At 41.0% G+C, this 24,453-nt stretch overlaps 1 protein-coding gene across 14 annotated transcripts in view; it reads left to right on the plus strand.

The window, feature by feature from the left end:
- LOC310909938 (poly(rC)-binding protein 3-like) overlaps nucleotides 1-24,453 on the plus strand; it is a 497,258-nt gene that overhangs the window by 446,152 nt on the left and 26,653 nt on the right. For 12 of the 14 annotated variants that reach the window (XM_083862318.1, XM_083862312.1, XM_083862321.1 and 9 more), the window contains 9 exons: nucleotides 3,098-3,121; nucleotides 3,220-3,252; nucleotides 6,041-6,157; nucleotides 12,050-12,181; nucleotides 14,889-15,017; nucleotides 15,843-15,986; nucleotides 20,877-20,933; nucleotides 21,422-21,497; nucleotides 23,289-23,341. In XM_083862318.1, the coding sequence (XP_083718444.1) occupies nucleotides 3,098-3,121; nucleotides 3,220-3,252; nucleotides 6,041-6,157; nucleotides 12,050-12,181; nucleotides 14,889-15,017; nucleotides 15,843-15,986; nucleotides 20,877-20,933; nucleotides 21,422-21,497; nucleotides 23,289-23,341 (765 nt within the window). The remainder of the gene's footprint in view (nucleotides 1-3,097; nucleotides 3,122-3,219; nucleotides 3,253-6,040; nucleotides 6,158-12,049; nucleotides 12,182-14,888; nucleotides 15,018-15,842; nucleotides 15,987-20,876; nucleotides 20,934-21,421; nucleotides 21,498-23,288; nucleotides 23,342-24,453) is intronic. The other 2 variants (XM_083862317.1, XM_083862315.1) reach the window with 1 other exon arrangement.

Here is a 24,453-nt window from a genome sequence, read left to right on the forward strand (position 1 = left end):
TAATTTTCTTGTTGGAAATGGACCATCTTTTTTACCAATGCTACAAACAGTACATTGCTTCTCTGTTCCTAAAGCAAAGTCTGTTCTCCTATTTCCAAGGAAGGTATTTTTCCATTTATTAGCCATGACCCATCCATTCATTTCTGAAAGAACAGCATCTCTCATTAACACCCAAGATGATCAAATGGATTGGGACAGATTTTGTATTAAGTTTATACTAACAGAGCCTTGGAGGTTCAAGACCAGGCCTACAGAGTCTATTAAAACTTCAGGTATACAAAACCTGAAGTTATACCCTGGACTGAAATATAGTTGTTTGCCCATAGCTACTGAAACAGAATGCTCTCACCGCTACCTCCTAAGAATTTGTTTTACGAAAGTAATTATTTCTGAAAGCCAGAACTGAGAAAAATGGAAGAAGTTTTTTAAGATAAAAGTGCCAGAAGTGCTAAGTGGTCAGATAGGAACTACTGGACATGGGGGATTCCCAAGGCTTGTCATCACTGAGACCCTTTTTCCTGTATTGGCCATTGAGCAATTACTGGCAGATTGGCAGTGTTACGATGATAATATAAAAAATGGTAAGATCTTAAAAATCTGGGGCAATGGGTGTCCCAGATTTGTGTCACTGCCAACAAAAATGCTGCATCTCATTTGCAAACCTACACAGCCTGGAAAAGGTGTGACCTAAACCCACATATTAAGAGAATATGACAATAATTTAGTTACAAGACAGAAAACTGCAGTGAGCCCTTTCATTGCCATTGTCACAGAGCTGCTTCTCTGCATTGTATGTACAGAGGTGCAGATATCTCACAGTCTCAAATGGACATAAGCAGCTTTGCCAAAAACACTCACACAGCCATGTGAAGTGTAAAATTCTACTCTACATCAGCCAGCAGAACTGTAGGTTTGTAAAGCAGATTCCACTGGAAGATTTGCAGCTCCTGTCTGGACAATATCTGTTCTCAGGTCAGTGTGTACAAGAGTGCAGAATGCCATCTTGAAAGAGCAGTTGGAAGAGAAATAACATAGGGAAATGGGAAACAGGAAAAGCAGAATTTGAAAATAAACCTGAGAAGGGGCCTCACAGGACTGAGGAACTTTGTGGCTAGTAAGGCATTGACTTCAGTGGGAATAAAGCTATGACTGAAGAATCAAAGACCGATGAAGGTTGGAAGGAACACCCAGAGATCTCTAGTCTGACCTCCTGAATCAAGCAGATTGCACTGGAGTAGATAACACAGGGCCTTGCCCAGGCTGGGTTCTGACACCTTTAAGGATGATGATGATTCTCTGGGTGCCTCTTTCAATGTCAAGCTGTCCCCATGGTAATTTCTTTTTCCTCACATTGAGCAGGAATTTGATATTGTAGCTTGCTTTCTTTATTGTACACTGCAATAAAACTCCCCTGTCAAGTCTTTTCTTCTTAAGAACAGATGTAGTTCTCTCAGCCTCTCCTCATGTGTCCTGTGCTCTGGTCCCCTGGCCAGCTCGGTGGTCCTGCATTGAATTCACCTCAGTGTGTCCTTGTCTGTCTTGTACTAGGAGTCCAAAACAGGCCACAACCCTCCAGGCATAGTTTCATAAACAAAAGAAAACAAGAGCCATTTGCCCTAGCCTGCTGGCTACACTGCCTGCTAATACAGTCCAGCCTTTGATTGATCAGGGGTGCACTGCTGATGTACTCATTTATTTATGTTCAAGTTCTGAGTTAGGACCCTCAGGACTTTTTCTGCAGAGTCAGTTTTAAGGTAGCAAGGTTTTGTCCAGCTTGTCCTGCTGCATGGGCTTTTTACATCACAGACATGGGGCTTTTCATCTGACTTTGTTCTACTCCCTGAGGTTTCTCTCAGCCCAGTTTTCCAGCCTGTCCAGCAGTGTATTGACTGTTTCCCTCTGTCTGGTGTTGTGTGCAGACTTGCAGAGAGCATAAAGGAATGGTATGCCAGAGTTCATTGAAATAGGTAACTTCTTCTCACTGAAAAGTCTTCGTGTCTTGTGAGCAGGATGTGAGGAGTTGCAAGCACAGCTTCATGTTATGAGCTTATAAACAACTGGCAAAAATAACTCAAGGTCACTGCAGGTAGTTCTTTCCTGCAGAGTGAAGTCAGTACCACTTTATCATGAGCCCATCATTGGATAGAGCATTGGCGGACAAAAATTTCAAAAATTCTACACTTTGGACTGTGTTCCAGGATGGATCACATTGAAGTGTATGGGCTCTGGCGGGAGGGAAATGGTGTATCATACAGCTTAACCATCTGAGACAGTCTGACTGTAGAAGTAGATTTCACAATCTTAGTATAGGACAGGAGTTTTATTTTCCTTTAGCTGGTCTCTCCATCACATGATGTCACAGCTGCATGATTTGTGTAACATGTCCAGACTATTAATTTTATTCTTAACAGTTTCATTTTTGCTACCTGTTGGTTTTATTCACCAAGCTTTTAACCCTTGGGATGTTGCCAGAACTACCACATTGCTCCCATACTGTGTGTTCACAGCCACACTTCTCGGTATTTTCTTTCCTTTGGTGGAAGACTGTGGGAGCCCAGTAGCAATTCCCAAATCCCTAAAAAGTGATTAACAATTATTGTTCTCTAAGTGCTTAATAGGGAGATTAAGACAGGCCACCAGGTGTTTACACAATAATATTTGGTAGCGTGGAAATTCAGCTCTCACTATTACAAGGCATAACGAGAGTAAATGCCTATTCTTGGAGAAACCAGTGATTATTTTGATGCTTGTATTACACCTCATTTTCTCCAGTAGATTGTGCAGTTCTGTTATTTCTTAACTTTTCATACCCTGATAGGGATTTGTCTCTGTTTATAGTAGCGGGATTGATCTGTAACCACAAGATCAGTTTCTGTTAAAGGTGTTTTTCTTGCACGATCAGTTGGCTGCAAAGCTGCATTTTTAGTCCATCCCTTTGTATCTAACATGGCATATTTGTATACAGCAACAATGGAAGGGAGCTATGCTTCACACTGAAGCTTTGAAATAAATGATAGTGAAATAGCTTAGGAACAGCACAAATGCTCCTCTGTAACAAATCATATCATTCACAGTGTCTCTTTTTTTTCTGTTGCAGGAGGTTGGAAGCATTATCGGAAAGGTCAGAAAATAACTTTATTTATATTCATGTCAAACTATTGTGTATCAGTTCTCTTTCCTTAGCCCAGGCTAACGCGTTTTTTTATGTTTCGTTAACAGAAAGGTGAGACAGTGAAGAAGATGAGGGAGGAGGTAAGACAAGCTTTGATGTCTTTACTTGCCTTCGTTTCCAGCTCTGAGAACAGCGAGTTCAGCATGTGCAGACCGATGCTGCCATCAAGCGGGCAAATAGTTTAACATCCCCGTTCTTTGCAAGCAGTGGGGTGTAAATATGCTGGCCTAAATTAAACATTGTTGTTAATGTAACCTCCTTATCGCTGCAGTCTGGAGTCTTTAATTCCCACGGCGATGTGCCTGCTGCTGCTTTATCTCGGGAACAGCTCACAGCAGGGTTCTGTGCATCAGACCCACTATATCTTTCATCAGCGTACCAACATCAGTCCTGCACATGGCTTGACCTCCTGGCAGAGTTTCCAAAAATCTGAAACCAAACATTAGACTGATTCACATCAAGTATGAGGGTAGACACAAGCTTCAGCAGAGCTGACCCTGATGTGTATAAGCCAGAGCATTTCTCTGCCATGTCTTGGCAAAGCCTTAGCTTTTCCTCATTTTGCAGCTGTGAGTAGGATGTGGGCAGGGTTCACCTGCACACCTGGCATCTGCATCCTTTGAAAAGGCTGAGGACACAAAAGGGTTAATACAGAGCACTGCACAAACCTCAGCCTCCCCAGTGTCTGCAGGCTTCTTTCCCTGCCACAGAGCCAGCTGTGCTATGTTCAGAGGAGTGTGCTCAGGTGAAGGCTACAGACCCACACTGGTCCTGCAAGGTAGCACATCCTGCCTGGAGATCCATGTAATTTTTCTGCTTTGAAGCAACTGCAAAAAGTATAAGTCGAAAGACAAATTCTACTGTTTAAAACTTTAGGACTGCAATGTGTAGAGGATGCCTCAAGAAAAGTCAGTTTGGCTCTAGTAAAGCTGCAGTACATTATTGTGTCAGCTGCTTTGTTTTTTTCTACTCTGATAGAAGGTCTGTGGCAGGAAAATGTCAAAGTATTTTAGTAAAGAAAATTGCAGACATCCATCTTTAAATATACACAATAGGGATTTCATTGTCAGGCTGACTGAGTTCTGAGCTCCTTTTTTGATGACATGTTTTCACCCATTTTCACGTTTGCTAAGACTTAAAGAAAAAAAAGGTAAGAAAAAATGTTTCCATTGGACTAGGTAAACTTAAACATTGAACTTAAACATTGATTAAATACATTTTAGTTTAATTATTAATTATGATCATGGGCAGATATCTTTGTATATAAATAGTATGCACAATAGGGAAGCCATCACTGGAGAGTGCTCCTGATTTCTGACTAAAACATCTTAGAGAATACCTATGATCCTTGGTCTGTCTTTCAAGATAAATATCAAATGTTCTTCCAATCCTGGAGCCCTGCTGTGATGTATATCTGGTCAGGAGACACTTTATTTTTTCTGGTTATTTTTTTTAAATAATGTCATTTTATGCATCTTTATATCAGCACAGGACTAAGAGGCTGTATCTCCACATGATAACTTGGTCCCTCTTTAAATGACTGCCTTCTTCAGTACTTCTTTAAAAGCAAAATGCAACTTTTATTTTGACTTCCCTGGCAGATGTGGCAGGGTGCATGTCATCTTTATGGTGTGAAATGTAGCTCTGTCTTTGGGAAAATGTCAGAGACAATTCTGTCATTGAGGAAATGTCAGGCACAACTTCAGGCTTAAAGAAAAGTACAGAACCCTCAGTTCTATGCCCAGGTCTATGGCAGGAGAATTTTTCTATCAGTAGTGTTGAGCCTTGTTTTTTTTCATGTTGTGTGGAGGTGCTGTCATGTGGGGAAACACAGTCTCTTGCAGTAGAGCAGCAGCATGGCATGGATAAGGGCTGGGGAGACACAGCTCATCAGCAGCTGTGTGGTTACCCTGCAGGCAAAGGGCCAGACTAACCCAGCATGTCTCACATTTGCTTCAGGCCCTGATCCCCAAGAAGATCAGTGCCTGTGGGTAAGTTGAGGCTCCAAAGACTTGTTAGGCTGCATTAACAAATTTCCAGGACTGAAACTGCAGAGAACCGTGTAGGGTGGCTCTTACCTGAACTAGATTTGATCATTACTTACACTAAAGATCCTCTTAAATATTTATTAAATATATATATAAATTTCTAAATATATAAAACCCCCTGGTTGAGATATTTTCTCTACACTGCCACAGTGGCATAAAGAGGACTGAGTATACTTGAGAGCCAGCCAGGCTTCTCTATGAGACTTCTGGTTTTCTAACTCCATCCAACAGGCTCCTTGCCCTATGGACACAGTAATGTGGGTGTTTCCTATCCCTACCACTCCTCTTTTAAAGGGATGCTCAGTGCATATTGACTGGCTGCCTTCACTAGAGGCGCATCTACAAGGGGCCTTCTCCACAGTGCAAAGCAAGACCTCGGTAGAGAGGCAGAGAGGCCGAGCCCCACCTTTGGGGCCCCAAACCAGAGAGTGCATTGTGCCTGGGAAATGCTGGTGCTCCCTGGACACAACCACCTTCTCTTAAATTCTGCAGCTCCAGTCCTACTTAAGGTTAATCCTGAAAGAAGGAAGGCAAAATACTTGATTATGCAATTATTTGCAACTTTGAGTTTCAGAGGTGCTATTTGCATACTGCAAAGAGGGCTGCATAAGTATTTATCCAGACAGAATCCGGCTTCCCGCAGTTACATGAATTTTTGGAATGTGATCAGTTTATGCTGAAATTATATGATGTTGGGGCTGCATTTGTAGGGGAGGGAATTAGATGCCTCAAGGTATTCCTTCTCAAACTATATCCCTAATCCTCCTTAGTTTGCTCCCTGGGAAGTATAACTTTGAAAAATATTTGTTCCTTTTGACAGAGTGGTGCTCGAATCAATATTTCAGAAGGCACTTGTCCAGAGAGAATTGTGACAATAACAGGCCCAACAGATGCAATTTTTAAAGCTTTTTCTATGATTGCACTAAAATTTGAAGAGGTAAGCAAATAATTTTTTTTCTCTCTTCAAGTTGAAATACAAACACTTTGAATTTTCTCATGTTTGCTTTAATGTTAAATAGGATTTGTTTAATGTTCTATTTAATAGCAATGAAAGTGGTTATATTTTTTATAAATGCTTTTGGCAGCAATGCTGAAGAAAAATAATGGGTCGATTTACAAGATGTTTGATCATTTCTTTTGCTTTTTGGAGGCTTCAGGGAAAAGCAATTGCTTCTATTAATCTGTGCTAATAGTAGGAAAATGTCTTGGAAAAATTCTATTCCCATTGTGGGTTTGATTTGAAAAGAATAATTGCCTAACTTTTAACTCTGTTTTTGTATGAATCCAGTTGGTATTGATGTAAATGTTATATATATCAAAATTAATATATAGCTCATTTAACTAGAAATTTTTTATTGTAAAAACAAACTATATGATTACCAATTGCCATATTTAAGCCTTGTCTTTTAAAACCAAATAAAGGCACTCAGAGTAAGTACGGCAGGAGCTCAATTCACTGTAGACTAAGTGTTCTGTGCAGATATGTATCTAAATTGCTGAGATTTCCTTCAGTTTCATCGACCAGCTACAATTAGATATGGTCACCATTTTAATGGAGAACCTCACAGAAACGGCAGCGGTATACAGAACGTGAACCCTGGTCATTCTGGAGAGGATTTAATTCCCTCTACTTTTGAAAATTGCATGTCTAGTCCAGGCAACTCTCCTGCCCTCTCTGGAGAGGCAGATGCCCCTCCAGGAAGCAATCCACCTTTTCCTAAAGGAGGAGCTTGCAGATAGTTAGACTGAGTCACCTGCAGCAGAAGCAGAGGGCAGAGTCTCTCCAGAATGGATTAAACTAGAGGCATGTTAATCCCCTTCTTAAAAGTTCTTATTTCTTCAAGTCAGCAAGGTTAGTCTCCACATCTCCCCACAGCACAGAGAGACAGAGGGATGGTGGGATTGATGAGAATTGTCAACATGTGCCTTTACTTACACACAGCAATTGTTCAACTTTAGAGCAACATGACTAGAAGAGAGCTCATAAGTCACCAGGTGCAGTTGTCTTCTAGCATCAACTGTATGTCTTGAACTTGCAACTTCACAGCATGATCAAAAACTAGTTAGATTTTTTTTTCTACTTCCTGATACTGGGTCCATAACTTCAGGTCTCTAATAATTAGACATCTTTTTGCTCCTCACCTGAATTCATTCAGGAACAGTTCATACAGTGTTGTTTCTATGCCAGCACTGGCCATTAGTTTAGATAATTCTTGCCTTTCCATCCCTGAGGATCCCATTTCTGGATATATATTTAGAAACCGCTTTTACCCCTGCACACCCTTGCTTTTGCCAGAGAGAGGGATCCAAGCACAGTCTTTCAGAGGATGCATTCCCTACCCCTCACATGACTCTAGTAGTCCCTTTCCACCTTTTTCCAGTTATATTTTATTTTAAACGTCTGTGTTAATTGTGGACAGGTTGCAAATGAAGTTCCACAAGGCTTTATTTAACAGCATTAACAATCTCCTGTCCTACTTACCACGCTGTCATATCTCTGCCACTGCTGCAAGTGCCTCACCTCCTACTAGTGTAATGCTTTGCACACACCTGTGCTTTGCCTGGTGTCCCCAGCTCCTGCTCAGGTGTTTTCACCTCTTCAGTCTTGGCAAACATTTCTGTCAGGCTCCAGACAGATGAACTTTTTTTTGTTTTAATACTGCAAGTGTTAATCCCTTTTTTATTTATTCCATCCTTCATGGGATTTCAGATGTTCCTTTGTGATATTCCAAACTTTCAGTATCTTGATAAAATGTCTTAGTTTTGTGGTATGGCACATTTTATAAGAATGTTTGGGGGCGGTGTTATGTTTTTATTTTATTCTTTATGTTTATATTAGGATTTTTTAAATGTTTTGAGGTTTTTCATTATTAATGAAACAATAACGATTTTGGGGTTTAAGCCTGCAGAACCACACAAGTAATTCTGTCTAACCCAATTTCAAAACCTCCTATTTTCATCTCTTTCTCCTCTTCATCTCTTACCCATCATGGACCAATCCCTGTTTCTTCTAGTTTTACAGGTAGCTTGGTGTACAGTGCCGTACTCTCCAGTCCAGAGAATACTGGAGAGAGCAGTGTCTCTGCTCTCTACAGGAAAAACATGTTCCTCATCCTGTAAAATGCTGAGAGAATCATTAGCACAGATAATCCCTGCTAGTTCCCACCAAAATGAGTACCCAGTGGAAACAATGCTGCATTTTTTATACAAACATCAAACACTGCATGGCATCAGATCCCCAGCTCACCACCCAACGTGACATAGTCTTTGAAAGTGCTGCAGGTAGAAATATGCAAAGAAAGCTGAAATTCAGGCATCTGGCTGGATTTTGTGCTTATTTGCACTTGCAGGTTTTAGAGGGTAGCCTGGGCTCTTCATGTGAGCATTAGCAAAGGAGTATTGGCACACCCTGCAGATCAAATACTGCTCTGAAATACCTTTATTTAGTTGTAGCATAATTGATTTGTGGTATATTTAAAAGAACAGCAGTAAAGAAATATGTATTTGTAATACATATTGTGTATATAATACACAATATATGTAATCAGTTAGGTTTCCTATAAATCTTCCTGCCAATAAAATGAGGTAACTGTAATGCTCTGAAGGCAAAATAAAGTGCTGTTTCAAAAATTACAAATGAGCTAGCTACCAAGCGCTATTTTTCATGCATATCTTTTTGCTGGTGATTTTTTCAGCCATTTAAAAAATTCAGTCCATCTCTTGTTATTGCAGCTATGTTGAAACAGAAGAAAAAAGATGCATGTGTGAGACTGCTGCTTTGAGGGATCTTTTTGGTGTTATTTATGCATGCCCACATGAAGACCTTGGACCCTTAATTTCCACCCTACAGCTGTATACCTGGAGATAAGCAGGTCTAGGAAGTCCTAGAATGTTTTTCTTATGTTAGTAAAAATTTCAAAATGTGTCAGATAGACAGAAAAATGAGAAAGGTTGTTTGTCTTGTGGTTGCTCTGTAGCCTTATAGAACTCTGCTTTGACAGCTTTCCTAATGGAAGTTGCTTTTCTAGCAGTCTTCTGGTGCATTTACAAGCTTAGAAGGTACTTACATAAATACCTAAAGTGTTCACTACAGGGGAGAAAGAGAGTTGTTAGGAAATTACACTAACCCAGGCAGACCACTGGAATTGCAAGAGGGGACATTTTAGCACAGTCATTTTTGGACTGGAGGCTGCGACCTGAGAAATGCAGCTGTAAATTCACTGGTGAGTGGGGCAGCTCTAACTTTGCTTGTAAGTCTGCATAATCCTCTGAAAGCACATGGTACTTAAGCACTGGAATAACCAGCAGGCACAGCTTGGTAATCAGACCTTCTCCAGATAAGTAAGAAAGAGATTTTTGGAAACCTTGTTCCTCTGTAAACATCTGTGAAGAACTTGCTCAGCTCTAGAAGGAAGGAGAAAAGGAAGGTGTTAAAGCAATCAGGGTGATGCTTTTCTGACAAACATTAATTCTTGCCAGTACAGCTGTGGTTGGTCCTTTGGTGGTCATTTCCAAGTGAGGAGCCACCTCACAAAATCCTCCTTGCTGTGAAAATTGGACAGTTTAACATTTCCTTTGAAACCAGAAAAGAAGAATTTTGGTATGTTTTTTTCCTTGGAGGTTTGGTAGATTTCTGAGCTGCCAAACTAGTTTGTCTTGGGAAGCCTTACATGCTATGACCCTGGGATCCCAAGAGCTAGGGATGCTGCTGGCTCTTCAGCACTTCCAGGCTCCCAATTAGCCTGTCTTGGCTGAGGAGCAGCCCACCAAGCAGGGAGAAAGCCACACAATGTCCAGCTGTAGTGTCTGCCAGAGCCCTGAAGAAATGGATGCAATGCCACAAAAAGTAAGAGATTAAATAAAAAGGAATCTCCCAGTTTGAAAGATGAGTGTTCGGTGGGAAAGTCTCCAGCCATCACTACTCAGAAGCCTGCAGTTCTGAAGGGGATTTTTTTCTGCTTATTTCTCCTTTGTCATGTTTTTAAGCTGGAATAACTCCTGTATGCACTCCATGCTGCTGACCCCCCCTTTTTAGATTTTGCTCTTAAATGATGAGGACAAAACAAAGACAACAGTGGCTTCCAGTTCTTGCAAAGTGCTTTTGAAGGTAGAAAGTTCAATGAAGGCTTTGAGGCCAGGCTGCATATGATATGGAAGTAGGAGACATTATTAAGTTTCATGCTGTGTGGCTGAAGAGGATTGTTCAGCTGCAGGTTCCTCCACCTGACACAAATATGATACAGTGAGATGGCATCTTGCAGCTGAAAACTCGGTCTAACTTTATCTCAGATACATGGGTACTGCAAAATTCTGTTATCCCTCTGACTTTATTTTGGATTGCAGTCTCTCACTGACACAGCCACTAAACAGAATGTGAGTTACCACTGGCTGGCAGAGGAATGATTTGATAGCTGCCACATGCAGCAATCCCTTGTTCCAGTCAAGATTTTATTTTCTTCTCGTTTAAGTTAATTAAGGTCATACCAAGCTTTTTCTTGGATGGAAAAATGCTACCATCAGAACTGAGGAGGAATCAGTGCTGGTGTCACCAGGCTTCCACACTGGTTCAGTGAGATGTGCAGAGTTTCTTGAAGTGCTGAATAGTTTTGTTGTTTGTTGGTTTTTTAATGATTTGGAGATCCTGGTTGCACAATACAGGAACTTTTTTTTTTTAATAATAGTCTTTATAAGTGTAGGAAATCATATCAGTTCTGTCTGCTGGAGCTCTTGTTGCATCATAAATTACTTAATAGGAAATGCATGTTTTCTCTTTCCTGTCCTAATCTTTTGGTAACATTCCTGTGGAGAATATAATAGCTGTGCCATGCCACCTCACAGATGAGTCTTCTCAGCTCATAGCTAATGTTACCAAAACACTCCGAGAGTCTCATGAGTTGTTGATCAGCTGCAGTGCAGCTTGTGGCTATTTATTTTTTCATCCTAAGTTCCCTCAAAGCATGCCACTGATCAGTGGGAAGATAAGCTTTATCTTTTTCTCTGTGATGAAGTCTTTAGAGGGATTGTTTTGCCTTGCTTACAAAATTTTGAACAAACGAATTATATTTAAAACAATTTAAACCTTGCAACAAGTAGTGAATTGAAGTGCTTATGGGAGTGTGTAATGTAGTCTCATTGGGTAGTGGGATATACAGACGTATGCTACATTACCTGGACATAGACAATTACAATTCTGCTGAGCTTTTTGTACTCTGGTTGTATAACCCAAATGGAAAAGATTTTAGAAATTATGTAGTGCTACAAATATTTATGGACCTGCTACAAAAGAGAAATTAAATCTAGAGGGTGGCAGAAGACATCAAAATGATCTGATTTTCTCTGCTTCCGATTATTCACGTGTTCTTTGTCGATCCTGTTTTTACCATTTTCCTTTGAATCAAATCTGGGAAGAGACATGTGAAATGTAGAGACTTACTACACAGTGTAAATTTTCTAACTGAGATGGTGAAAAAGAGACCAAAACAGACCGAAACGGGTTTTGGAAGCCTGTGAATCCAAAAGCCTCTTTGCCTTTTCCATCTGTTTTGGCTGATCTAATGACAGCCATCACTTCCTAGTCCTGCCCTCTGGTCCCACAGCATGGATCTTGCAATGCCAGACATCAGAAGGGTTTCTCTGGCACAAGCTGCTTTATGCTTATGGTGTAACACCAGCAGAGCTGTGGTGGGCCTTCCTTACCACAAAAACCAGCCACAGCTGGTTGCACACTCCCCAGGTCTCCACAGACAGCCTGGGCATTTGCTCTGAGCCCCTCAGTGCTCACCAGGAGTGGCAAATCCCCCGCTAATAGTCGCTGACACTGTGATTGCAGGACATAAACGCCTCGATGACAAACAGCTCCGTGACAAGCAAACCGCCCGTAACACTGCGGCTCGTCGTCCCTGCAAGTCAGTGTGGATCCCTTATAGGAAAAGGAGGTTCCAAAATCAAAGAAATCAGGGAGGTAAGTCTTGGGATGTGTGCTGGGGACATTGGCCAGCTCAGCATCCTACTGCAGTGTGCCCTGCCAGCATCACCCACTGCGCTTTGCTGATCACACTAACATGGGCATGTGTCAACTGAAATACTTGGAAAAGCCTTGCTCTGGGAGAAGCAGGGGGTCCAGCACAGCTGGACTTGTAGTTTCCTTGGCACTAAAGACCATGTGTCAAATATAGAACAGCTTTACAATGTACAAAGTCTTTCATGCACAGTTAAGCAAAGCAACAGTGATAGATGGCTCTTCAAGTTTCTCTTCCAGCACAGACTCCTGCACAGCAATACTCCAGGAACCCCAAGTCAAAGGGTTGCAGCCATTTCCAAATTAGTTACCACTCTTACAGTCAGAGAAAAGCCCAAGCACCACTGGAGATTCCAGGCTAGTAGGTCTACTTTCTAGAAAAGTGATTTTCATACTTCTCTGTTTCTCCTTAGTGTCACTGGGCCACAGATTACCTGATTTGATGCATTCCAAATACATCAGAATTTATTTTTAGTCTAGACTTTAACTAGAGGTATTCATTCAGTGTGCTAGGAGCCACATTTTTGTGCAAAAATGCAAAAGGTACCATACAATGCTTGTTTTAACTCTTCCATGCATGACTGTAACAATATACCACATGCCAAGCCAAGGATCTAGTGTTTGTAATCACTCATACAAGAAAATCAGGTACATGCTCAGTTATAGAGAAAATCTGAATAGGACATTTCAGAAAATTTGATCGTTATTCTGGAGGAAGTGACAAAATTCCTTCTAAATTGCTAAATTCATTCCAACATAGGATGAAGTTTTTAATACTAAGATAACACGTTGATCCATTTTTTAATTTGCCTGTGTCAAGACAAAAGGCTTTTGACAGGCTCTACAAAGTTGAAATGCCATTTTTTTATCTAAAACGTTGATTGAAGACAGATGGTTTTATGGAGCTTTTAAGTTGATTTCTTAGTTGTGTTAAAATAGGAGCAGGTGAGTGTGAACTTTGTGCTAGTGATTGCTTACGTCTAGGTTTTATAGCTGTCCATACTGTGGATTTTATATTAAATATTGGTAACTTCACTCAGAGCACTGTGGGAATGTGCTTGGGACATAGGTTTTTGAAGGTGAGATTGGTCTGTTGCTTAAATGAAGTGACTGAAGTGATTATCCTAGTGAGCTTAGTTTCAGAAGCAACTGCCAATAGTCTGGTATAAGGAAGTAAAGGGGTAGTGTTTGGTCAAATAGATGTTTTGATAAGGCTAATGGTGTGAGAAATCACACTGCACATCTTCCCAACATAAGGGTAATGGACAAAATATTACTTGTTTCTTGCCACTGATACGTGACCAAAGTCAGAGAATAAACAAGATTAGCACTGGGAGTAAGTGCATAAATGACTCTGTTATTTGACAGTCTTTTGTGCTGGAAGTACAGATACCCAGGAATGTAAGGTAAAAAGAAAATGCCAGGAAAGGGAGAAATCAAGGAGCATCCAGCCCAAGATGTGGTCTAATTTCATCATTACATAACACACTGAGCAGTTGCAAAAGGAGGGGTCCTTTGTGTTCAGCCATGCACCCAGGAACAACATGTAGGGCTGCAGTACTATTTTTGAGATAAGATTATGAAAAAAAAGAAAACAAAAGCATGAGGTATTGATCAATTTAGGGTGAAATTCCAAAGTCTCTTATAAGGCATGTAATTGATACTTTGGCCTTAAACAGCCCTGGTGAACAGAAGATTAAATCAGTACATTAATCCATCTTTGGAAAGAAATATAACACGTGTTGTGTATAACTAGCAGGGAAACAAATTAACTCCATGCTGACTGATGCAAAGTCAATGGCTACTGAAAATACTTGTATTTTGAAGCCCAAATACTGCATTGCAATAACAGTCAGGAAAAAGTCTTTTGTGCAATATGTTAAAGAGCTTAGTCAACATCAAATGCCTGGGTTTTTCTCTACTGACTGAAAAGGTCTTCTATGTTTGTGTAATAATGTCAAGGGTTGTTTGGGCCTCCTGTATTTTCTTCTTTCTTCTTTCTTTGTTTTGTTTTGTTTTGTGTTTTTTTTAACTAAACACACTAGTGGCAAGATCAAGTATAAAAAACAGAGCAAAAAAACCCCAAAAGTGGCTCATTACTTTCTTGGGTTCATTAATGAGCTGAAAGTTGATGATATGCATATATTTAATCAACACTAATTATGATTTAGAAGTACTTCTGTACCATATAGCATAAGGAAGCCCCGAATTTCAACAAGAGACACGAGTCAGCTATCAGTAAATTAAAGAGCCATTTATCAGTAGATTAAAGAGTGTCTTGTTTGATTAGCCAAGCTTGTTCAATTATTAGGGGTTTTTTTAATTTTTATTTTTTTATTATTGAAGAGTACTTCATTTTACCCTTTTCACTTTTTAGTGAGCACTGCAACTGTCTTTGGTTAAAATGCTTCTGCTGAAGTTCAGGTCACAGTTAGATTCACTAACCTCCCTAGGGTGGTAGTGTTGGCAAACTGGCTTGAACAGCCAAATCCATGTCCAGGGTAGGAGTTTCCACACATGCTCTACCATGTCCAGCAAAGAAAAGACAAAAAATTTAGGAGTGTACCCCCTCTGTTGTATCAGTGAATGGATGGAGAGGTGCCATTGCCTGCATGGCAGTGACAGTGTCTTTGCTCTGTCCCTGCTGAAGTCCACAGGAGCCCAGGTGCAGGTGGCAGGGGACATGCTGCCCAACTCCACGGAGCGCGCGGTGACCATATCCGGCACTCCCGACGCCATCATCCAGTGTGTGAAGCAGATCTGCGTGGTGATGCTGGAGGTAAGCGAGTGCCCAGCATGTCCCTTCTCACTCAGGAGACACTCAAACACATTATTAATAATTGTCAATTGCCGTGGGCTCCCCTGAGGCGCTGCCTGCCCTTCCCGTGCCAGGGATTTCCAGAGCCTCTGTAAACTCTGCTTTTCCTGGTGTTTGAGAGCCTCTCGCAGCAAGGTTGAGCAGTCAAAGGCTGTCATGACTTTGTCAAACAGCAACTAGGTCCAGCACAGAGCTGCAGTCATTCTGAAAGAAACACATTTTATTCTGATGTAGAATAGGGCAGAAAACACCCAGGTCTTGTTTAAAATAGAAATAATTCTCACCAGCCAGGACTTTTTGCTTCCTGAGGGTCAGGTCATTGCATAAGACCAGTAAGTTTCATTTTTATGGCAGTTTTTTAGCCCTTAGATTAAATTATACACAAAATAAATTTATGTAAAAATCTGTGTGTTTTAACCCTTGCTGAAAATGCCCATTATTTCCAAACCATTGACCATTTTCAAAACTGTGCCCGTTTTTCCTGAAATGCCTTAACATGTTTAATGAAGTTTCATAGCTTCATCTGACAGTGGCAGTGATGAAACCACAGGTGTCACCACTGCCTCTATAGGCCATGCATTCATGTCCTCAGCTCTTCCCTTGAATCCCAGACAGGAGGCCTCTAGCATGCTTTTGGTCTGATGGGGTGGAGGGCAGGATGGGCTGGGCTGGGTTATTTGTATGCCTTGGTTGCCTGAGGTGACCAGTATTTTTAAAGAGAGACATCTTTTTAATACAAGCTCTGCTTCGTTCTGCATTTTGACTGCTTTGTGTTTTTGTCTGCAGTCCCCACCCAAAGGTGCCACCATCCCCTACCGTCCCAAACCTGCCTCTGCACCTATCATTTTTGCAGGTGGCCAGGTAAGAGCAGACACCATTTTGGCTTCAGCTGGAAACCACACCGTCCTGGCCCAGCCTCAGCCAGCGCCTGTTAGTTTTCAACTTTTACTCTTTCGTGCCTGGTATAGTATTGATGTGCTTTGTCTACCGTGTGTGCTTAGAGTTTGCAGGACAGGAGAGCACTGCATTGCAAACTTTACACAAAATTGTGACCATCTGGTATTTTACCAAGATTTTACATTAACTCTTGTAATTAAGTAATTAATTGCCGTTAATTTAACATTAACTTCTGTAATGAAATCTGCTGTTCTGCAGATTGAGAGGTGTCCAAATCAGGAGCTCATTGAGTGGGGCAGCCCTGCTTATTCTAGTGGTTGTTTGGTTTTTTTTTAACTTGCAGCTTCACAAGCAGTATAACCAGTTTTGTCAATTTTCAGAGATGATGAAACAGCGAGACATTTCTGCTAATGAAAAGTGTAATTTTTCTCTCATAGTTTTCATACTTTTTGGGACCAAATAGTGCATTTTGCAGTAAGGATTTACACACACATAATTTCCACTGCTTGTAGTTCCTCAGGACCAAGTAACAATGGAATTCCAAGGTGGCTGGAGCTACTTACATGCAAGTATAGACTTTCCCAACCATGGTATGGAGCAGCCTGATTGATAACACAGGAACAGCATTCCTGTTTATTTTTTTATGTAAGGAAGTTTTGAGTATTCTCCCTTCACCTTACGCTGCATCAGTCAGGATTCTCATCTGCCTTTAAAAACCCACATGCAATTGGTTCTTCTGTGTCTTTTAGTAATGTCTGAAATGGGTCAATCTGTGACAGAGGCATAGCAGGAATGCTTTGCCATCATCCATTGCAGGGGCAATGCAGCTTTCACTGAAAAGCCAGTGATGAACAGAGCTGATAAATACCCTCAAAACACCATGGCAGGGTCACAAGGGGACGACCTGTGTAGCCACCAAGCTTCGAGCAGTGGTGGAGGAGTGAGATGCTGCAAGCCCTGCCTAACTCAAGGGGAAATCGACCCCATAAACCCAGCCTAGAGGAAGGCAGACATCTCTCAGGATTAACGTATGTAAAACCTCTCTGGCAGTAAGGCACCCCCACACAGCCAGATCTTTTCCCCCAAGGTGATGCCAAGGTCTTTTTTTAAGCAATTACCCCCATTACCTGCGGGGTGGGACATCTGCAGACAGGCTCCCCCTCCCACCCCATCAGCCTATCCGAGGTCATCACCCTGTCACAGGGTGTGTCCCACCTCGGGAAATTGGGAGGTCATATGAGAAGCTGGATATGGACTTCCTGGTGAGGCTGAATGCCCAAGGTGCTGCTGGCATTGTTGGTGTGATGACCCATGCCACCACAGTCTGCTGGTGTATAAGGAAGCTCCTGCACCTCCCAAGCATATGCCAAAATGTTTCTGACAGCCCTTGTCATGACCTGTCTCTGATATTTTTTGTCTCAGAGTTTTACCTCCTACTCTGTAATAATTTGTTCTGATGTATATCCAGATTTTCATAATCTGGATGTAGTAGCTTTCATCATGCTCAAGACTTCTCTGTTACTTGTTGCCATCAAAATAAGAAATCTGCTTCCTTAGTGACCAAAGCTGAATTGAAATGTAAAATAATGTGTCAGAAACTGGCCTATGACTGAAAGTTCAGAATAATTTACTCCATATATGTCAGTTTACACTGCAGTGCTTTCCTTCAAGAAATAAGTGTGTGTGTATATATATATGCAGCAGCCCATTCTACCAATGTTGTAATTGCCACTGCCTTCAAAGACTGTATATGATTACTCAAAAGCATTGAAACTGAGCAGTTTGTATGAATAATTGAAAGTATCCTATTTTCAGGTCTAAAAGCTCTTGTCATCTTCAGTTTTATCAGTTAAAAAAGGGTTCTCACATTGCTAATGCAACCTTGTTAATGTGAGAAAGAGTGTAAGAGGGAGACACCTTCTGTGTGCTTTGAATTTCTGTGTGCTCTGACTAAGCAGAATTTTTAAGAAAATGGTTAAGGTGTGTTTGGACACGAGTATGGAAAGACACTTTAACCAGGTTTCATAAGTGGAAAATTAATATCAAAAATAACATTTTATTAGCACTGTTAGTTCCACTCAACCTTTCAACTAAGTTATCGGAAGTTACTTTTCTGTTCTAAATTACATCATGGCTATCTTGAAAGAATTTTCTTTGTTTAACACTTAGTAAAATAAGTAACATTAGCAAAATATAATCTCTGGTTTTCCTTAAGAAGTTGGGGTTCTTCCACTCTAAGTATTGCTTTTAATTCTCTTGTGCTTCTTTGATACTGCATTGCATAACAAAACTAAGAAGAAACTGAACACTGCCCTGCTCTGCCCTTACTCTTATTTAGCATGTGCAATGGTTAAATTGGAAATTTCTACTCCGTGTGCTACATTGATGTTTAAATGGGTACTCAGAGGGTGCAGCTGTGCTTTATGTCTCTTACCAGTATGATGGTCTAAATTGAGGAAAATGTGCAGACCAGGTCATCCCTGCTGTTACTTAACATCAGTAGGGAAGTTGCCCTTGACTTTGATGGGAGCAGACCCATAGCCCATGTGCTCAGTGGAACATTACAGGATAGATGTCTCAGTAGTCTCTCATCAGGCTTGAGCTTAGCAAGCCCCAGCCCTCAGTCCCAAAAACAATGGTTCCCCTGACAAAGGGTAAATGAGACAGAGACTGTTTTCTCAAGCTAAATCAATCAAATGACCCTTTGGCAGCCTAAGAAATTTAAGGTTTTTTTGTTTTGTTGGGTTTTTTTGTGTTTTTGGGTTTTTTTTGTGTTTTTTTGGTTTTGTGTTGTTTTTTTTTTTTTTTTTTTTTTTTTTGTTTTTTTTTGTTTTTTTTTTGTTTTTTTTTTTGTTTTTTTGGTTTTTTTTTGGTTTTTTTTTTGGTTTTTTTGTGGTTTTTTGTGGGTTTTTTTTTTTTTTTGTGGAGGGGTGGTTTTTTTACTGGGGAAGAAAATTCAAGACCCATCTTGTCCATTCTGGTCTGATGGTTTTCATAGTCTGTCAAGCAACCAAGTAAACCTGGTCTGAGCACTGAATGTTCATTGTTTTTGTCACTTCTCCAGTTTCTTTCCTTCCTTCTATGTACACATGGAAGTATGAGGGAACAGAATGATGAGGGAAGGGTGACTTCTATAAGGTTTGCTGGTGGCTTTTTTGTGATGGCTTCTTGCTGGTTTGTAGACTACTTCTTGGAAAACAGCCATGTAAAAGATGTTCTCTCAGCTGGGTTTTAAGTACAGCTGAGACCAGAAAAGACACTTGTGATCCAGCATAGATGCTAAGACACCAAAGCATGGTTTCCAAACTCACTATGTGCTCATGGACCCAGCTGTAACCTCCCTGAAGCTGCTGCTGTGCTTGGCTGAGCACAGAGTCCCTCCCCACTCAGGTTGTCCTCATTTGGTGTAACAGTTAAACAAGTTTTGCTTGCTTGAATACATGTTTCCTTTAGACACACTGATGACAGTGATCACTTGTTTATGTGGACTGGAACCTTTTATTGTGATATATAACTCATGAGTGATGCCCATTCCCTACAGATGCACATGCATGTTTGCCCATGAACCTCCCATAGAGCCTGGTACACACACTTCTCCCTGAAAACTGCTCATGTGCATAATGCTTGCCAGATTGTGGCCTGGATTTATAACTAATTTCAAAACTAAATTAAATGTTTCTTCTCCAGAAGGGAAATTCTGCTGCAGAAATGTGCATCATGCAGTTGAGACATTAAAGGTTTTAATATCCGAACTCCATTAAATGAATTGTTTTATCATTTGCAGAGGATTCATTACTTTCTAAGAGGCCTTTTGTCAAATAAGCATTCTGCAAACTAAGCTAATCAGCTCTGTTCCTGTTTGTAATTCTCCCACTACAAATATTTATATTATAATTTGTCCTTCTGCTTTCCTGCCTGTCTAAGCACAAGCACATTAAAATTTTTCTGACATGCCATTCCTTTCATATGTAATAGAAAATCATAAACTCTCTGCAGTTTGTTTTTTGTAGGCCGCTGCAGAGAGTTGAACAGGACCAGCAGGAGCAACAAAGGGCCGTGCTAGCTGGTGCCAGGCATGCCACTATATCTCTCCTCACTTGTGCTTTTTTGCCCCCACACCTCACCCCAGTGCCTCCAGAAATGATGCCAGAAACTACAACCTTTGCACTGAGCTTGTGGTGCAGAGTGGCTGGATTTGGAGGGAGGATATTTGGCTTGTTGTGGACGATAAGGCTACCCACTGTGCTGGGGGTCCCCATGATGCTCTTGTCTCCAAAGTGGCCTGCTGGCCCTGTGCCCAGGCTCTGCAGGACAGGCTGCCACCAGCACACGTGCTCACTGGCACAGCAGCCTGGGCATGGACTCTGTGAGGTGCCCCAGGGCACACTGTTGCTGGCACTTGGCATCTGTGGCTGTCAGCAGCCAGACAAGGTGGCTCAGAGCTGGCTGGCACATGGCCCTGCACACACGTGGCAGTCAGGAGCTGGAGGAGAGGGCCAGGCATCCCCTGAGCAGGTTTGTCCCCTCCTCACTGTGCCCCTTGCTGCTGTGCCATCAGCATGAACCTGGGTGCAGTGATGTCACTGGCCACCCCCTGTGCTCCTTGACCCCCTCAGTGTCCTCAGCTCTGCTCCCAGCAGACAGAGCTGGACTGAAGAGAGGTCCTGAGGGCCGAGATCATCAGAGCTCAGGCAGGGCACTTGGCATTCTCTGCTTGCAAGGGGAACATGGCAGCCTGACAGAGACCTTTCTGGACTGTGTCAAGGGTTATCAAGCAGCACAAGACAATTAAACCTCACTATGTGTGGAAAGCAATACGGGTGGCATTTGTGGGGGGGACATGGGAAGCTTTTCTGATGAGAGCAGGAATGCTGCTTGTCCCACCTGACTAACCTGTGCCTTAACTATGCTTGTTGTTTGCAGGCGTTCACGATTCAGGGGCAGTATGCCATCCCTCATCCAGACGTGAGTCCAGCACATGTAAATTACTCCCTTTTTGTTCCTCTCCCTCTTATTTGTTCTGGGCAGCATTTGCTTTCTACACTTAGCAATAAAGACACGGCCTAAGAACACCTTTCCTGACCAACACACTGTATAGCCAAGTGTTAGCCCAGCTGCATCTCTTACCTTGTGTAATAATTGCTAGAAAGTACAATGGCCCAGGAACAAATGACAGTTTTCTTGGTCTTTTTGCATGTGATATATTTGAGTTCTTTTAATGCGTAATTCTACAGTAATTAGTTAATATTAACAATAGCCATTACATGTAATAACAGTAGAGATGTCATTTATAACCAGTTTGGTTTTTTTTTTTTCTTTTCTCTATGATAGATTAGAATGAATGATTAAACCTTTTATTTTTCAATATAATTTTAATTAATCCAGTTTTAGAACACTTAAGATGGTTTCTCTGCTCTGAAATAATTCCATTTGATTGGTTAGTTCTAATTTCCCATCCTGCCCTGCAGTTGACCAAGCTTCACCAGTTGGCTATGCAGCATCCCCCCTTTACTCCCCTTGGGCAGACCACCCCTGGTTTCCCTGGTACGTACCCATCACCCCCTGGGGATGTCCTTCTTCTTAACAGCTTTGTTTCCTGTGGTCATTACATCATTTTAATAATAAATGTGGTCAATGACCAGCAATCCTTCCGTTTTTACACATTAATCTCTTTTCTTCCCTCCCGTACCTCTGTTACAGTTCCTTTCATCATTACTAAAATGTGCTTTGTTTGTTACTTTTATTAATCACAACTGCTTCATTTGTGCCCTTGGCTAAAATCCCTGAGTTTCTTCTGTTCAATCCTCACAAAGTTATTGTGGACCATACAGTATGTACCAGTTGGTTCTGAGGGAAGTGCTTGGGCGTGCTTCTTGTCCATGCTTCGGTGACATGGATCAGAGAGAAGCAAACGTGGGAAAACAGTTTGTACTCGTGGCACAGAAACACCACTTAAAGAAACTGTGGCATGCTGAAAGTTGAATTCTTGTGCAGTCAAATGGCTTGAGTGCATCTGTAATCATCACTGCTGGGACAAGTGCCTCACTTCCTACTAGATAACACAGATATAGCTACAAAATGCTATGGAAATTTTGTTAAGGACTTAAAATTTGCTCCATACTTAATAAAGCTGAGGCTGAATTCTTGATTGAAGAGCAAGAACTCACTTAAGCCTGTAAATGAACATTTTTACTGTGCTTCACAACATACATGCTTGGCATCTAAAAACTTCACAGAAGTGCATCTGTACTGGTACATGCTTTGTATGGCAAATAACATTTTATCACATACATCACAAATCCTGTGAGCAACTTGACTATTTGATATTCAGTGTGAACTAAGCTTATGCAATTCATAATTGAATGTAAACAAAATGAGTCACTTTTTTCTAGAGTATTTATTTTTTGTATGTTCTAGTTAGAAATTACTATTTTTGGCATATCTTTACAGATAAGACAATAAACACAAAAAAAAAAAAAAAAAAAAAAAAAGAGAAAAATTCATGACATTAAAATATACTTTTGTTTCTTTGTGATGTATCTGATAAAATACCTACAATACTAAATGGCCTTTCCTAGCTTTGTATTTTCCTTATTCTTGTCATTAACATCCTGCTCCTTAATCTTTTCCTGGTTATATTTGTGAGATGTACGTGTCTGTAATGTTACTGTGTGTTAGAGCAGTAATTCCATTTTTCCTGAGCATTTTCCTTTTGTCCACCCAATTTACAAACAAATGTATGCAGCTTAGAGTACTTTGTCCATTTCCCTTCCAAAATTACCCTTCCCAACAATTCTTCAGCAACTAATCCCACATATAGTTTCTAGATTTTCTTAGGTAAATTTCTTTGTCTTTTTTTTTTTGTTGTTGTTGTTATTTTTCATAAATATGTATTTTGTTCAGCTAATTATTCATTTGACATCCACTTTAATTTTCCATATTCTAGAATTCCTAGTAGACAGGTCCAATTTCAGCCATCCATTAATTTCTCAATTGATGTGTTTAGAACAAGCTTCCAAGACTATTTTTGAGGAAAACCTTCATTTTCTAGAAGCTTTTTATGATGACCTTGTGGAATCTCATGTGACATTTGTTGCTTTGGTGGCTTAAAGGTTAATTAAAATAAGACTCATTTTAAATGAGCCCAGCCCTCTGAGTTTTGCATCCTTTGCTTTTTTTTCTGTTTCACTAGCAGTTCTCAATTTTTCTTTGCTCCTTTCTTTTATCTTTTTTTTTTCTCCTTTCTGTATGTTTCCTTCTTTAAAATTTCATTTGTTGTGTCTTGCCCTTCTTGCAAACAGCTGGCGTAACATTTTCCCTCTGTCCCCTGAATAGGACTGGATGCCACTACTCCAACCAGTTCCCATGAACTTACTATTCCCAATGATGTAAGTGGACCAATAGTCCGTATCTCTTTCTCTTCTCTCTCTCCTCTGCCACCAGAGGGGACACCTGTGATCTTTGGCTGATCTGTAAACACCAGCCCCAGAATAAACTGTGCAGCACTCAGCCTGTGGGGAGGGTGTGAGGGGTTGGTGAGGTGCTGGATGGCAGCGGCAGGAGTGACTGTCCTCTCCCTTGATGTCAGTGCCACGGGGCCTAACCGGCTTCCTGGAAGCCTGGGTTCCCAAAACTCATCTCTCAGGTGGCACTGGCACGGGTGGTCTCAGCAGAGGGGCCAAAGGGGGTGGAGGAATGTGCAGCCCCATGTGCTCTGTGTTGGGCTGGAGTCCTCGATGCCCATCTCCCACACTTACCCAAGATGGCATTTTTCCTGAGCCAAAATGCTACTTTGGAAATGTAAAGTGCAGTATAAGGATTTATTTAAAAAACAAGGACTAGAAACACTCCTGCTCCAGCAGCTCTGGGTTGGCTGTGATTGACAGGCCCAGTGTCCATGTGCAATATGGTGCTGAATCTTAAAACAGTTCAAAATGCCCAACTAATATGCTGGGCATCACATAAAAATGCCTTCCCCTTTAATTCAATTTCATTGCACACAGGGTTGGGGTTTTTTTTAGGTTTCATTATAAATGAGTTACTTGGAAAATGCAAGTTATCCCCTCCAGTAAAAAAAAGCTTTGAAGCACGAGTGGGATCACAAATAGCAATTATATTACTTAAGAGATACTTAAAATGTTGTACAATCCCTATAAACTCAGTGGCAATGACTTACAGTAAGAAAAAGCTACAAAATCACAAAGAAGTGGAGGTGTGAGTGCTGTGATTTCATAAGCTTTCTGTTACTTAAAAAATTCCCTGCTGATTTAGCAGTTCCTGCTTTGCAACCATGTTCATTTTATGTTGAGTATTTTTTAGGAGCATCTTCTTTAGCCTTACAGCACAAGTTTCTTAATTTCACTTTCAGGCAAATGTTGTTCTTGCCATCAGAGATGTAAATCCAGGGTCACTCTTCTTACTTACCTTCTTTTGGGGTTCATAGCAGAGAGAGGGAGAAAGTTGGCCCTCGGTCCTGTAGTGCAATAGAAAAATCATTTCT

The sequence above is a fragment of the Zosterops lateralis genome, assembly GCF_965231275.1.
Source record: "Zosterops lateralis genome assembly, chromosome: 1".
NCBI lineage: Eukaryota > Metazoa > Chordata > Aves > Passeriformes > Zosteropidae > Zosterops > Zosterops lateralis.